This window comes from Oreochromis aureus, linkage group 12 (assembly GCF_013358895.1).
Source record: "Oreochromis aureus strain Israel breed Guangdong linkage group 12, ZZ_aureus, whole genome shotgun sequence".
In the NCBI taxonomy this organism is placed as follows: Eukaryota; Metazoa; Chordata; class Actinopteri; order Cichliformes; family Cichlidae; genus Oreochromis; species Oreochromis aureus.
Genome location: NC_052953.1, coordinates 27,318,772 through 27,335,002, shown reverse-complemented (window position 1 = coordinate 27,335,002; position 16,231 = coordinate 27,318,772). Strand labels below are relative to the sequence as shown.

The following is a 16,231-nucleotide window of genomic DNA, read 5'->3' as shown; positions in this document are numbered from 1 at the left end:
TCCATACACACTGCTTTTATTAAAATGACTGTGGTGATGTCTCTGTTAGAGGACAACAGGCTTATATTGCTTGTACTTCCAGGTGAGCTCGAGGTGGGCTCTGCCCCTTTTGTTGAGCAGGACATACATCGCGGGACGCTGCACATTCGTGGGGTGCAGGAGGTCGACGCTGGTCAGTACAGCTGTGTGGCGAGCAGCTCTGCTGGAACCTCCTCTGGCACTGTTAGTCTGGTGGTTGGAGGTGAGACCACACTACAGTTTTCCACATAAAACTTGTATTTCTCTCACATTTATACAAAGGAAAAAAACATCCATCTGGCACCACTCTTCCTTCCACAGCGGGTCCATTGTTTTCCGAGGCACCGGCTGACGTGACAGCCAATGTCGGGGAGAATATCACCCTCCCCTGCACTGCCCGGGGATTCCCGCAGCCGACGGTGACCTGGCGCAGACAGGATGGCAGACAGATTCTCATGCGGACAGACAGCCACAGTAAAGCAATGCAGCTGGAGAACGGGCATCTTCTAATCCAGAGTGAGTTATCCACGAAACACTATCACAGCAAAGAGCTTTGGTGTGCTGTGCGGCAGCCTCACGGTTTCCCTGCTCTAACTGGCATGACTCAAATTTTGCAAGTATATATAGAAGAGTATCATATTAAATTCAGCTAACATTTTCTTAAGAGGCGGGAGAGGCGGGATGTCATTGCCATCGGTAAAGTTACAGTAAACCGATGCCTCTCGAATATCCATCCTGCTAAAAGCATTATCTCTGCTCTGTGAAAAGACTCCTTAAAATGCTGTTAATTATTTGGCAAGAGAAGGCGTCTCTCTTTGTCCTCATCAGGCCAGGGGGATCAAAGCTGTGAGCTCTGGAGGATATTTCAGCCTGAAACATGACTATTCTTAGCCACATACCGTGATGCTTTGTGCTCCTGAGACTAAATGTTTATAGTGTGAAATATAATATTGGACAGGAACAGACATATTTACATGGGCCGTTTCTGTCACTGTTTCCATTTGCGGCTGCCCTCTGACCTGATTGGCTCCATCTGCTACAGATGGCTTTATTTTTTTTTTTTACCTGCAGTTTCAGAAATGTTTCTGTTCATATTGCGTAGTGCTCAAACGCCAGTATCTCCTTGAATCGTGCTCCTCACAGGTTACCCTCAATGCTTTATCCTGGCATCCTTCAATATTTGCTAGAACAGAAGAATTGAAACATATGTTGATCTTCCAAGATGTGATCTCAAGAGAATTTACTGAGTGAGACAGCAGGATAGCAGCTGAGCCAAACCCATTAATCCTGTTATTTTCTATTTTTAGCTCCTAATTACAGCACTGTCAGGCCAATAATACCACTTGTTACTGAGTAGGGGTCTTAGCTGCTATTAGGATGAACTTATTTTGTTTTTTTTAGATAGACTGTTTTCTTTCTTGGTAAGTGTGATGACTCTCAGATGTATTGTAATGTGCAGCGGGGTGCATTTTTCAATGATGTGTGTTTGACTGTAGGTGTCTGGCTGGATGATGAAGGCCTATACATCTGCGAGGCCAAGAACCAGTTTGGAACCATCAAATCTGAGGCCAGAGTTAGTGTCACTGGACTGGGTAGGCTCTTTTTGTGATCCCATATATGTATTTCAGCAGAAACACACAGTAGGACACTGTGGCTGTAAGACATATATTCCTGCTCTTGTTGTTTAGTAATCTTTTCAAATCCTTTTTCTTGCAGAGCCACCTCTCTTGGCCCAAGTTGCCCCAGTGATCACCACCGGGAGCGGTCAGTCACTTAGTATTCCTTGCATGTTGTTGGATGGAATTCCTCTTCCAGAAAGACACTGGTCCAAGAATGGAAAACCTGTAAGGCTGGCAAAACCATCAAACTCAAATCTGCCTCTCCCATGGATCATATCTGCGTTTGTGTGTGACAGGAATATTTTTATTTTTTTCGTTTGCACAGTTCCAGCTGAACAGAAGGATGTTCTTGAGGAGCGATGGCAGTTTGTACATCGAAAGAGCCATCCCAGAGGACACTGGGATTTATGTGTGCACTGCGGTTAATGTGGCAGGCTCCGCCAACATCACAGTCAGCCTGGAGGTTCACGGTAGGAGAGTAAAGGAATAGTAACACTCACATTACCAATAAAATCAAAGCCAGCAGACAATAAGCACAAGCAGCTAAGATAGGCTTATAGTCTTGGAGATACTCCAGAAAGTAATTGACTCAAATTATTGTAGTAAATAACCCCCTGAAAAATCCCAAATTGTGTGTGTAATTTACATTTTTGGCACAGCCAGGTTAGTTGTTTCCCACTTCTTCAAGTCTTTATACTAATCTTCCATAATCCAAGCTAAACTAAATTTACATCTCCTACATCTGGTTCTATCGTCATATTTAATGTGCACTAATGAAATATCAGCAAGAAAATATATGAACCTAATCTAAAAGTAGACCCTTTCGCTCACTGAATACACTTTCTCAGTGCAAAGTTTGCAACCACAGGCCATATAATTGGACAATTAAGCCAAAAATGTGCCAACTCAGCATGGAAAACAATTTTTGAATGAATCAACCACCTGTTGTCATCACAGAGAGAGGGCCTGCTTTATTGCATGCTTTGATAAATGGGGTCATGAGCATGTAATGACAGACAGCCAGGATCATGGTTCATCATCAGTTTGTAATGAAGAAATGCCTCAAACGCTGATGCTGCTGGTCAGCTGAGGCCGGTGATAATGCAGCAGCGGATCGCTTCTTCACGCTCAGTCAGACAGCTGTGTTTTATGACCTTATTCTTCCACAGTGCCCCCAGAGATCAGCGCTGGTCCGTACCACTACATAGCCAATGAGGGTGTAGCCATCAGGCTATCATGCGAAGCCACCGGCGTTCCCAAACCAGATGTTGTCTGGTCCAAGGTAACACTCGCAACCTTTGGCTTCAGCTCAGTAAATCAAGCGTGACTAGCTGGCTCGTTCTTCCACAGCACCGTCTAGTCCAAGGTCACCCCTTTGTATCAGTTCAGCTTACAATGAGTCATTATTAGCACTTTGGAAATAATTATCACTATCAGGCAACGGCAAAGATCAATACCCAGCGGTGATGGGATCTAGATTATCCATAAGAGTGCAATCTTGGACCGTGCCAGTCAATACAAGCATAACGATATTAATAAAAACAGAATCAAATCAGTGTGAAATGACTGATAATGAAAAAGGTTTTTAATTCTGAATTCATTTTGAGGCACAGTGAGTTACTCGGGATATTTTTTTTAATTTTACACAAACATCTGTGGCACTTCAAATCGCCTTCACTTACTGTGATTACATTTACATAAATACAATTACATTTTTTTGGCTTATTCAAACAGTTTTCTTTTTTTCCCCTCCTGGCCTTTTCTTTGATTTGTCAGAACGCAAAAAAACAAAACAAAACAAAACACCACCAACAAAAACAGTTTCCACTGCAATCAAGACTTGATTAACCTGACCAGGGAGGGAAGTAACCATGGCAACTTTACTATATTGCTGCTTGACTGGTGGAAATCACTCTGTTTTTATTGTACCTTAGGAAGCTATTTAAAGACTTTCCCGCATCCCCTCCTAGTACAACACTTCATCATATCACAAGAAGAAAACACAAAAGTTTATGTGCAACCAGGCGGTGCTAAGCCGACGCTCTCGATCCATCCAGAATGCAAAAACAGATCTTATTACAGCTTGTGCGGTACTGCAGCGTTGCCTTTGACAGCCGCTGCAATATAACTGATTAATAATTTGTAATGTTGCTAAAGCTGTGAGATAAATATTGCCCGGTAAAAAGTGTACATTTATCTTTGACGTGTAGTGAAGCAGAAGCGGCAGTTTGTATACTGTTAATGCATCTGTTTCTCTTCCACCACTGAAATTAGGAACTGCAGTGATATCATCTTTTCTTTAAAGGCAACAAAAACATGGCCGATGAAATACCCTGCCACTATTACATACCCCGTACTGCTGAGTGAGGTCAGCATGCTGTTGTTGTCTACATGTTGCTGAACTGAGCCGGATTTATATTCCACCCGGCCTTTCCCCTAACATTTTCAAAATGTTACTCTAGAGTCAAGTAAATTTACCTTCTTGTCAGATAAAAGTGTATCTGTTAAAGCGCTTTAATGTTCAGAGCGAGTGGATGCGCAGCTGCCTCGATTCTTGTGTGTGCACGCTGCAGATAGAGAGCAATCCAAAGGGGTGGCCAGTAATTCCATTAGACATCAAAGGTTGGGTTGTAAACCTTGAACTAATCTTAACATCCATGCGCATGCTTGTGTGGAGGACTTTTCTAATATAATATGTTCTGTCTGATCTTATTCTGCCAGGGGAGGCAGCCCCTGCCAAGGGACAGCTCCGCTCTTCAGTCTGACTCTGAGGGACACCTCCACATCCCCAACCCCTCCGCCGAAGACGCAGGCATCTACATCTGCACTGCCACCAGTCCTGTGGGCTATGCTAGCCGCGAGATCCAGCTGAGTGTCAATAGTAAGGCGAACGGAGGCAAACAGTTTGCGTTTGGAATTGTAAAGGAAGTGCCTGTGTGGTCGTCTAACAAGTTCTTTTGTTGTGTTCAAGCTGTGCCAAAGATAATGGGCGTGACTGGTCACGACAACACAGTAAACATGGCTGCAGAGGTGGGGGCAGAGGTTGTTCTCCCGTGTGAGGCTGAAGGGAGTCCTTCCCCGTTAGTCACATGGAGCCGAAATGGGCATCCCATCCCCCCCGTCACAGCTGGGTAAGAGGAAGCCTTACCTCACCCCGACAATCATGCAGTAAAACGTCTCAAATATAAGCTGACATAATCCAAAAGCACTAACCATACTTTACCTCTGACTTAACTAACACCTGAGTCAGCTTTTACAAAGAGCTCTGGCTGTTGTTCAAAGCTTCTGCTAACATGTCGTAATGCCTCTGGAAGAGCGGCCAGGCAGAGGCAGCAGAGACCAGAGAGCTGTGTGCGGGCATCACCAGTTGGCTAAACCGAGGAGGAACATCTGGTCCCACATGGCTGCCTGATTCCTGGCTTTCATGTGTGGTCACTCTGGGCGCAGACAGGCAAGCAGGCAGGCTGCCCCGAGACACGAGCTGGATGGATGACAGACAGACTCTTTGGGCCAGACACCAGGCCGAATCATTTAGCGCAGATAGAAGAATGACAGAGGGAGTTGAAAGCCGTGGTGACTCAGATACAGTATGACTTGTGTGGGGTCAGGAAGAAGGAAATGGTGGGGGGTGGCGTTGGAGGGAGGGGGTGCCAGGAAGAGGGGCGGAAAGTGAACTGACAGTGGAAGAGATACAAGCTGTGTCTGTCTGATGTTCAGATTCCCCGGGGTGTTTCGGCAGTAAAACAACATGCTGACTCTTTACTCGTCCTGTCTGATGAGAATAACACATCCCTGTGAACAAACCCAGCGTCATGCTTTGCATACGCAGGGACCTATGGAAGGAGCAGGGTCTGTAAAGGAACATTAACTCCTTTAAGCTACACTCTGCGGTTCGGAGGAAATAACTGAGGGGTGCTGATTTTTAAAATAACTTAAACAGTGGGAGATGATATTTATCTCGTATCCATGTATTTAGACTAGTACCAGGCAGGGAGTTTTTTGTTTTTCTCTTTCCTTTTTTCAATACTGAGTCAGAAGATTTGGTCACAGGAGACCTGATCCTGATGAGGCCAATTTGTCCCAGTTAGTCTTTGGCCAGTCGCACTGTGTACACAGATGACACCAATGTGGGGAGTGATGGATGAGCGAGAGGGGCGGTTCATGTCACGCGGAGCAGCACCGCTGTAGCCTGAGCTCAGATCGACCACCGCAGAGGCCGCCTTTCGGTTTTCGAGCTGGATGCTGTCGTCTCTCCTACGGCTGTTTGGGGAGGTGGGGGGTGGGTGAAAGACATTACACCATATGTGCGTCTAAAATACAGAGCTCTTTGTGCTTCTAGCCCGTTTCCACTTAGACGGGCGTGTTATTGTTAGAATTTGGTTGCTTAGCAGACACACTTCTCAAAGATAAATCGCAGAGGTGTGTTTACATTGCTGTATATTATACATTTGTACAGCTGGATAGCTTCTGGAGCATTTCAGGTTACCACACCCTCCTTTAAAGTTGCTGACCCACATTTAACTCCTTTAACCTACAGTTGCTTCTGCTGTTGTTTTTTTGGGGGTGGTGGCGGTTTGCAGCAAGGCCTGACTTTGGAGTTGAGGTTGTGTACTGGAGTGTATGTGATGACCACCATCTGTCCACTTGTTTGACTTTGACAAACATCAAAAAAACAAATGGCAAGTTGGGCCAAAACGTTGCTTTGAACCTAGTTGGTCCCAGGAAGGATGACGCTTTGACTTTGGAGACCTGTGCGACCTTTCATTCGAGCTCCACCATTAAGTCAACCTTTTGATTTTCACTTTATCTGTATTTCCTGACCCCGCGCTCGTAAACGCACAATAGCTGCACACGCAAACAGAAAAATCCGCATTGATCTTTTTGAACCTACAACCTTTCCCATGGTGATATCATCAGGTCAAACACTGCTGACCCTTTCACATTGTAATTATCCCAGACAATCGTAAACGTGAAAACAGCAACTCATTGGGGGAGTACTTAGCTCTGGATGAGGTTCAGACTCCGGCTAGTATTTGCTCTTTTCTAACTCTAACCCTCACACATTTTCTTTTTCCATTTCAACAAAACAACATAATTGAATAAGGACCACTAAGTGTTTGACAGCATAATTCAATTTATGTATACCTGTCAAACGCTCTGATACTTGTTGTACAACCCAAATACCAAAAAAAAAAAAAGTTTGGACGCTGTATAAAATGTCAAACAGAACATAATGATTTGCATCTCTCATAAACCCACATTTTATTTACAATACAGCACAGAAAACATATCAAATGTTTAAACTCTGACAAAATATGAGCTAATTCTGAATTTAATGGCAGCAACAAATCTAGAAAAATTGGAGCAGGGCCATGTTTACCACTGTGTAGCATTCCCTCTTCTTTTAACAGCAGTCCATAAACATCTGGGAGCTGAAGAGACCAGCTGTGGGACTTTTTGGAGAGGAATGTTGCCTCATTCTTATCTGATATAGGATTCTAGCTGCTCAGCAGTCCTAGATCTTCTTTGTCATGTTTCTCACTTCATAATGCCAGATGTTTCCAGTTGGTAAATGTTTTGGATTGCAGTTCAACACCCAGACTCTTCTGCTATGAAGTCATTGTAATAGATGCAGTGTGCAGTTTAGTATTGTTTTGCTGAAATGTGCAAGACCATCCCTGAAAAAGACATCATCTGGTACAAAGTTTCTCTGAAATCTTTCAGCATTGATTCTAGCTTTCCAGATGTGCAAGCTGCCACTTTTACTATTGCACCCCCCTGCAGGATTCTGAACTGAGTGCTGATAACAAGCCAGACGCCCCCCCTCTTTTTCACTGCAGAGATTTTAGTGTCCATTTTCTCCAAAAAAGAATTTAAAGTCTTGATTCATCTGAACACTGAACAGTTTTCCACTTTTCCTCAGTCAGTTTTAAAGGAGTTCTGGCCCGCAGGAGGTGGCGGTGTTTCTGGATCATGCTCACATACGGCTTCTTCTTTGCATGAAAGAGCTTCGACCTGCATTTGTGGATGCCACTGTGAACTGTATTCATAGATAGCGATTTCTGGAAGTTTCCCTGAGCCCATGTTGTTTGTTATCCCTGTCCCAGCAGTTATTTATTTATATTTTTATTTGTATATGCATGCTTCGAAATGTAGGGGATATAGGAGAGAAAGAGAAAACAGGCACACCTATTTTATCAGAACACAGCGGCTGTAGATTTTCAGTGACTCATAAAGTTCTGTGTTTTCTCCATGTCTTTGCCCTTGACCCCTAACCACTCCCCAGGTTCACTGTTTTGCCTTCAGGCTCTCTGAGGATCACTGATGTGCGCCTGATTGATAGTAAACTGTACACCTGCACTGCAGAAAACCCAGCAGGCAACACGTCCCTAAGCTACAATTTACACATTCAAGGTAACTCCACAGGGTTTCAGTAAAAGTTGGAGTTTGTGGAAACTTTTTGTTTGTTCAGCCAAAATCTTTTAAGTTTCTGTGTGAATATATCACTTATATGTGAGACGTGTGTATAAATACACTTCCAAATATTTTTGCACACAGATTTTTGCTACTTTTAAGCCATTTGCCATAACATATTCAAGTTACGGTTTTATGATGGGCTGAAAGCTGCTGTGGGTTTTTTAAGAGCTTGAATATTGCATTAACAGCTGGGGAATTTCATTCATTTTTCTATGTTTTTTTCATTTCAGGTTTGACAGTTGATGCAAAATCAGTTGTTCATGGGTAGTTGTGGGCCATCCCTTTGTTATTTCTTCATAAATTAAGCAGGAAAAAGGGACTGGAGATTATTCAAAGCTACAGCATCTGGACAGCCTGTAACTTGAATATGATAAAGTTTGTGTCAATGTTCAAAACTATGTGGACCTAATATTTAGGATATTTGTTTTGTCCTCAGCTAAACCCAGGATTCAGCCAGCACCCTCCCTCCTGAAAGCCCTGCTCGGCCAAACAGTGACTCTACCATGTGTAGTGCAAGGAGAGCCGAGCCCTGAGATCAGCTGGTTTCGCAATGGATCACCTGTTGGGGTCAAGAATGTTACACCCCTGAGGATCCAGCAGGTCAGCCTCGCCGACCAGGGCGCCTACCGGTGTGTGGCCTCGAACAGTGCAGGACAGGAGACCTTGGAGATCAAGCTGGAAATTCTTGGTGAATGTCACGAGTTCAATTCCTCAGACCTGCTTGTTCACTTGAAGAACTGTTAAATCGTGACTCATGGTTGTTTTCTATGATAAATCTGAATAACTATTCACTATCACTGGTCATATGAAGGTTCACTAATGGTGCATTTGTTTAGAGGCACATTCACTTTAGGTGCACATGGACCATACAAACTGCCAAACAGTGAGCTATTTGACCGTCTGACAAACATTCACAAAGGGAGATGACTTTGGGTTAAGAACTCAGACTCGTGTCCATTTGTACTGAATCAAGCCTTCTTGTTGTTATTTACGTGATATATAAATAATATTATTCTTCCCGATCAGTCCCCTTTTATATTTCCATGCCCTTGTTCCTCTCTGACACACGCTCTTACTCATCTGCAGTCTGCCTTTGATGCTTTCCCAGCTTCCCTACTTAATCATTTACTCATTTTCAACATCAAGGAGATCAAGCGCACAGGGACATTCTAACTTCTCCTAAACCAAAACTCATCTTTTAAAAGCAAAAAACTGGATTTTTCCATTCTTCTTACAGATGTTCAGGCTTTAACAGCTGTTGTTTCTTTCTGCAGTAACCCCTGTAATTGCTTTGATTCTCTCTATTTCACGCTTGACTTGTTGGTTTCAGTTTGACTTGCATGTGCCGTTTGTGTGGTCCTGTCACTTTGTGTTGCATTTTTTGGGGTCTGTCTTAAAAAATGATCTCGATCTCAATGTGACTGTCTGATTAAAGAGATAAGAAAAAGAGGTCAGCCTGGCTCATGCTGTCAAAGCATGATGCACGCTCTGGTCATTGGGGAGAATCTGTTCGGTTTTTCAAATCCTATTTAGATCCTATTGAGGCTTCTTCTTACTCAGAAACCTAAAAACTAATTGTCATTTCACCTCTTATTTATTAGCTGCCCTTGCACTTTGAACTAGCACTTAACATTATATTCTGTACCCACAGAAGCCCCATCCTTTGCCGAACCTGGAGATGTTATCATGGAGAAAGTCGCAAACAGCAAGGTCATCATCCCTTGCCCCGCTAAAGGTATGGAATGATTCACAGATGAGTCTGAACTCTGTCATCTTTCAGGTTTGTTTCTGTAACACAGAAAGGAGAAAAAAAAGAGAGAAATCAATGTTATATGTAGGACAGTGATGTGTTTTTGTGCACAATCAAAAGAATGTTTCACTGTCACCACAGACTCCTAGTTGCCATCTTAAAAGGAGAAGCTTCTTTTCTCTGCAGCACCCAGAGGCATGCCGTTGTCTCTGTTTCCCAACGTCCATTTGCGAACGAGAGGCATTCTGTAGGGATGTGGAGGACCTGCTGCTTTATCAAAACGCGGCAAGCGTCGGTGTCGCGTCTCCATCTGCACTGACGACTACTCAGTGGCAGCCCGCGCAAACAGGTATTGTTTGTGTGGAGCTGTGCCATGGTAACCAGCTCAATGAGAGGAGGTGAGGACTGCGTCTAATGTGGAGCAACAGCTGGAACATCAGTCTGCCTCCTGCCTCTGTGAGCCACATCTGCTTTCCTGTGTGTCGGGCCTGCTGGGAGCGGAATCCTAATTACAGGCTGCTTCTGGCAAATAAAGGACAGAGATGTCTGAGGTGCGCCATGAAGCACAGGAAGAGAAAGACGAAGCCTCGCTGGCCTCGCCTTTCTTCCGAGTCATACGGACGGGTTGACAGTACCAAGCACAGAAATACAGAAATGCTTGATGCTCTTGACGGGCCGGAGAGGCAGTCAGCCTGCAGCACCAAACGAGGATGCCCACTTTCTTTGGTCCTTTTTTTTCTTTGAGATCTATCTGCACGAGGGGAAAAAAGCACAGTCTCTGCCAGAAGGAAATTATTAATTCACCAACGAGCACATTGCATTTGATAGAGGTAATTATTGGAGAAACACATGGAAGAGATAATCTCCGACTTCGTCAGCCCCGGCAAATAAATTCAGAGCCTGCTAATGAGATCTGTTAACATCTAAAACACAACATCTGTATGCATTTCCCGCAGCAATGAGATAATGAATTTGCTTCAGAGCTCCTTAACTGTAAACACGTGTTCTGAGAGGAAACAGACAGTAACATCACCTTTGGTTGTGCTGCGTCTCCTCCGGCTTTTTGGGGGATCGAGAAGGAAGGGTGCTGCGGTTGATTTTTCAAGTGGTGTTTGTGTATGTGACACCTCTGTAAATCGAGGGAGTGTGGCTCTGTGCTGCTCTGTTAGTCTGTTAGGGAATCTGTTGTGGGGATTTTTGGGGGTACAAAGCTTTTTAAAATTCTCCACCTTGTCCCTGATCCAGTTTTCTTCTGTCGGGCATTTCTAGCTCTATTTCCACCCAATAATCCACCAAACACATGTGTTTTTAAGGCTCCTGAGGAAACACGCCAGTGTCTTTGAACCACTTGTTCAACCACTCCCTTTCTTACTGCTCTTACTCTCTCTACTCACACTCATCCCAGTGTTTAGCAATAAATCTTTATGTCTGCATTTTAAATATTACATCCTCCGTTACTCCTCTATGCAGTGTTTTACTTTTTTTATGTGACTTTGACCTTGAAATCTTAAGCCTGCAGGCGACAAGGACTCTAACCATTTTGGCATCCACTCCCTGCTGTCCTGCTGTCCAACAGATAAATGTAGAGAGCTGGCTTTTTTTTGTAGTCTGGGCTGCTTGCCCGTTAGGTTATCCTGCACAAAAGAAGAGATGGAAGTAACTTTTCTTTCTGTCCGATATGATCAATAAAGCTCATTTTATCCTCACTCGCTTTTCTTGTCGCTGCACCTGCAGGTTCGCCTAATCCCAAAGTACGCTGGTTCAAGAATGGCCTGGAGATACACCCCGAACAGCCCGACTTTTCCGTGGCGAGGGATGGAGCTCTTGTAATTAGCGCAGCGTCTGCCAGCCACAGTGGGGACTTCAAGTGTGTGGCAGTTAATGAGGCAGGCTCTGTGGAGAGAAAGACCAGGCTAAAAGTGAATGGTGAGAACTTATGTTATGACTATTTTCCTGCTGTTAAAACTATATTTTGCACATATTGATGGTCCATAAACCTTTCTTTCTGTGCTGTCTTAGTTCCCCCTGAAATTCAAGATAATGGCCAACCGCTGAACCTCACTGTCACCTTGAAGCAGCCTCTCACGCTGGGATGTGACGCCTTTGGGATCCCCTCTCCAACAATCACCTGGACTAAAGATGGCAAAGCTGTGAGTGTGTCATCCTGGATTCCCATTTACAGAAAAATCTAAAAGCCAGGTTACATATTTTTACTGTAAATGCTATCTTGTCCATCTCTAGCAGTACAATGCCACCAAGTGGCAATTATTTCAATAACATTTAAACAGTGTGGATGCACTCAAGCTGATTTGTGTATGTGCAGGTGGACAGCCCTGGGGTGTATCTTCAGAACGGAAATAGGCTGCTCAGAATCTACAGAGTTCAGCCTGAACATGCAGGACAGTTTGCCTGCACAGCTCAAAACTCAGCAGGAGAGACCCAAAGACAATATATCATAGTGGTGCAAGGTGAGCTATTTAAGAGGAAGGTATAGGCAAGAGAGATCAGTTTGGGGATCTGTGATAAGATACACATTCAGCATTCATTCCTAATGCAAACTAGTCACTGAGTATGTGGTGTTTTTTGCCAGCTCCACCTGTGATCTCAGGAACGTCTCGAATGCAGGAGTTAACTGTGGTACTGGGCCAGGAGGTGGAGTTTCAGTGTCGGGTTAGTGGAAAACCAGCGCCAAGAGTGGAATGGAGCCGCGACGGAGAGTAAGAAGCTCTTATCGACGTGACATTCAGCAGCGTACACAGGATGCAGGATGCACTGAATTGATTCGATCATCCTTTCCGTTCTTTCTCCAGGGTTCTGTCCCGCGACGGAGACCCTCATGTGGAGTTTCTGGAAGATGGCCAGGTGCTGAAGGTGAAGTCAGTAAGACCGAGAGACCAGGGCCTTTACCAGTGTCTGGCCAGTAACGACGCAGGAACTCAGATGCGCCAATTCAGACTCAACGTCCAAGGTTGTTTTGAACATTTTTTTTTAACAAAATGTAAACCTCCAACTACACTCACCTGAATTCAACATCACTTATTGATTTAACACCTAAGAAAAAACAAAACAAAAAGCAAAACAGTTGTATAGATTCAGGATATTAGTCTGGCATTTTTCCCTAAATTGCTGCTGTTATGGCAACACTCTGAGAAAGAGAATTGCGAGGCATCATATATAACTCATGTGAATGCCCAGCCTCTATAGTAACATAAGTTAACATTGTATTTAGCCATGTGGTCGATGTGCACATATTGAATCTCTTTATGTGGACATTTCTCTGTCAGGTGCTGTAATAGCCCAGAGTACCACACGCTGCATTTCTCTTTTAGAAGGTTTCCTACACAAAAACACAGCATTCGCCTGTTGCTCTGTTTATTCTGTACTGTGTACCAGTAAAAAATGATTTGGCTGTTAAACATGAATGTGTTCTCTGTTTTTACTCCAGCCCCTCCCACTATTAAGGGGACTACTGAGACATCAGAGGTGTCAGTGGTGCTGGGTTTCCCTGCAGTCCTCCCCTGCGACGTCGAGGGCTCGCCCACACCCAGCATCACCTGGCTCAAGGACAATCACCCCATCGTGTCCACTCCCCAGCTGACATACACCCGCGGTGGGCAGGCCCTGCGGCTGGGTTCGGCACAGGGAGACAGCAGCGGCCTCTACACCTGCAGGGCTACAAATCCAGCTGGCACTGCCATCAAGCACTATTCACTCAGTGTTCTGGGTAAGAGACGTGTGCATCTCTAACACGGTGAAAAGTCAAGGAGGGATTTGATTTTTAACGTTTTCATCTCTTCAGTCCCACCGCAGATAGAAGGAGACTCTACCTCCCTAACATTTGGCGGTCAGGAACAGAAAGTGCGGATCAACGGGAGCTTAACTCTGTCCTGCCTCGCCAAAGGTTTCCCCGAGCCCAAAGTCCAGTGGTTCAAAGACGGACAGGTCCGTGTGTGTCACCGTTAAAAGCTGTGCTTCCTAAAATCAAAATGTGTTTTCAGTGGAACAAGTTCTAACCTCTGCCAGCCTCTATTGGCAACTGGTATGAATTACAGCAACCCTCTTGCACAACCCACCTCCACTCGCCTTATTTAGTGTGATGAGTAAGCCAGTTAATTATAGACATAGAGGAAGAATCCAGTGATTAAACCTCAAGACATAAAACACTGTGCGATTTCTTTTTTTGTTTCTTTCTTGACCTACTGTGTTTTGATGTGCTGTGTCCTTTATTCTGTTCAGTATGCGAGTGTGCGTGTATGAATATTCTGCAGGGCCTACAATATGAGAAGCAGGAATTGGATTAAAGATGATGTAAAATATGATTTTCTTTCTGAGTGTGGGTGGAAGCTCTGTATGTCTTGGGTGTTTTTAAGCCACATTTAAAGATCTGCTAAATATTTTCTTGACACAGTAGTTCAAAGAAGCAACAAATCTTAAGGAGGCTCCATCGAGCTTAAAGAGCACTTTTGAACAGTGTAAAGTATCAGAGATAGTCTGTTTTATTTATTCATCAACCCACAGGTTCCTGCGAGCAATACTTCACATTAACTGTGTATTTTCTTTGTGTTTTTAGCTGCTGACTGGAAACATCCACGCTGGCATTAAAGAGAGCGGCCACTTCCTGCACATAGAGAATGCCATGCTATCCCACGAGGGTCAGTACACCTGTGTGGTCACCAACTCTGCAGGAGAGGACAAGAGAGACTTTCGTGTAACTATTCAAGGTGTGTTTGGTTAATTCAGTATATAAGAGCTAGAAAAACACTTCATTTTAAACCTTTGTATAGAAAGCGATCCAGCTCTAATGTGCCGCTGTCTCTCTAGTCCCTCCGATTTTCCACCGGGTGAATAACAGGGAAGCATCCTGGGGTTTGGGACACGAAGACGACTTTAATGATGAGAACGTGGTGGAGAAGCGGGAAGTTGTGCTAGGGCATCAAATCAGCCTGTCCTGTGAGAGCAATGCCATTCCCCCTCCCAAGCTCAGCTGGTATAGAGATGGGAAAAAGTTAACCTCTGCAGATGGAGTGGTGCTCCTTCCAGGTCAGGGAAAACTCTGTAAAACCTCATGTAAAACCATTAGTGCAGTTGTTATGTGTAACTGAGGAGTCATTTTTAATGTATGACAGGGGGACAAGTGCTACAAATTGCCCGAGTGCAGAAGGAGGATGCTGGAAGGTATACATGTCTGGCTGTTAATGAGGCAGGGGAGGATCGCATGCACTTTGATCTGGAGATTCTAGGTAAGTGAGTACATATACCTAAGTTATTTGTAATTAAAATGTTTGCAATAAAATCTGTGATTATAGAGATGTAACTTAATAATTTCAGTTGTGTTTAACTTCCATAGTCCCTCCTGTTATTACTGGAGCATCAAAGGAGTTTATGGAGGAGATGGGAGCAGTGGTTAACAGCACCGTGGTTCTACACTGCGACGTGATTGGACACCCAGCTCCAGTCGTCTCCTGGCTGAGAGAAGGGCAGCCGGTGCACACGGACTCACAGCACCACATCAGCGAGGATGGGACTCAGCTTCAAGTTAGTTATCGCTGACCTTTGTGCACTGTTGCCAGCAAATAGACAGATCCGACCGTAACGTTCTGTAGCGAAGAATAACGCTTGTGTCCTAACTTACAGCTTCTCAGTGTCCAGGTTTCAGACATGGCTGGGTATTCGTGTGTAGCGGAGAACAAGGTCGGAACAGTTGAGAAGCTCTTCAGTCTGACTGTTCAAGGTAAAAAAAATAAACTAACAAACCCCCAAAAAGTCTTTACTGTGATATTGTGAAATGAAACTCTCTTCTCTTCTTCCAGTCCCTCCTAGAATAACTGGCCCTAAAGAGGAGGAGGTTAGTGTGACAGAGGGCCACATGGCGTCTTTGCTGTGTGACGTCCAAGCATACCCTCCTCCAGAGATTACCTGGACCAAAGATGGGCAAGTCCTCCATTTCAGCACCAGCATTCACATTCTGCCAGGTTAGCCCCTGGGCCATCTTCAATACCCAAATCCTTCAATCAGAAGCATTATATTAGGTAGAATCTAATTCTTGCACTGATATTTCATATCATTATTTGATATATTGCCTATATATATGTAATAGGTGGCCAGATGCTACAGTTGCCCCGGGCCAGACTGGAAGATGCAGGGCAATATGTTTGCACAGCCACCAACTCAGCAGGGCAAGACCAGAAGAGTATTCTCCTCAGTGTTTATGGTGAGCAAACACACTGTGACCCATCTGCACAATTCAGCCACATATACAGATGATCAAATCCCAAAACACTGCCTGGCAAAAAAAATCTGTTTATCTCAAGCCAGCTGTGACTGAGAAGAGTTCAGGAGTGACTCATTCGAATTCTGAATGAATCAA

General features: G+C 44.3%; 1 protein-coding gene across 1 annotated transcript in view; it reads left to right on the top strand.

Moving 5' to 3' along the window:
• The window catches only part of hmcn2 (hemicentin 2), a 44,740-nt gene that overhangs the window by 11,275 nt on the left and 17,234 nt on the right, over positions 1–16,231 (top strand). Inside the window, exons 15-39 of the mRNA XM_039620284.1 lie at positions 83–241; positions 340–534; positions 1,515–1,610; positions 1,735–1,862; positions 1,963–2,107; positions 2,807–2,919; positions 4,359–4,518; positions 4,609–4,768; positions 7,924–8,051; positions 8,551–8,802; positions 9,766–9,849; positions 11,599–11,790; positions 11,884–12,014; positions 12,188–12,332; positions 12,455–12,581; positions 12,675–12,832; positions 13,310–13,588; positions 13,664–13,806; positions 14,435–14,585; positions 14,686–14,904; positions 14,991–15,104; positions 15,212–15,399; positions 15,499–15,595; positions 15,675–15,836; positions 15,962–16,075. Coding sequence (XP_039476218.1) covers positions 83–241; positions 340–534; positions 1,515–1,610; positions 1,735–1,862; positions 1,963–2,107; positions 2,807–2,919; positions 4,359–4,518; positions 4,609–4,768; positions 7,924–8,051; positions 8,551–8,802; positions 9,766–9,849; positions 11,599–11,790; positions 11,884–12,014; positions 12,188–12,332; positions 12,455–12,581; positions 12,675–12,832; positions 13,310–13,588; positions 13,664–13,806; positions 14,435–14,585; positions 14,686–14,904; positions 14,991–15,104; positions 15,212–15,399; positions 15,499–15,595; positions 15,675–15,836; positions 15,962–16,075 — 3,840 coding nt within the window. The remainder of the gene's footprint in view (positions 1–82; positions 242–339; positions 535–1,514; positions 1,611–1,734; positions 1,863–1,962; positions 2,108–2,806; positions 2,920–4,358; positions 4,519–4,608; positions 4,769–7,923; positions 8,052–8,550; positions 8,803–9,765; positions 9,850–11,598; positions 11,791–11,883; positions 12,015–12,187; positions 12,333–12,454; positions 12,582–12,674; positions 12,833–13,309; positions 13,589–13,663; positions 13,807–14,434; positions 14,586–14,685; positions 14,905–14,990; positions 15,105–15,211; positions 15,400–15,498; positions 15,596–15,674; positions 15,837–15,961; positions 16,076–16,231) is intronic.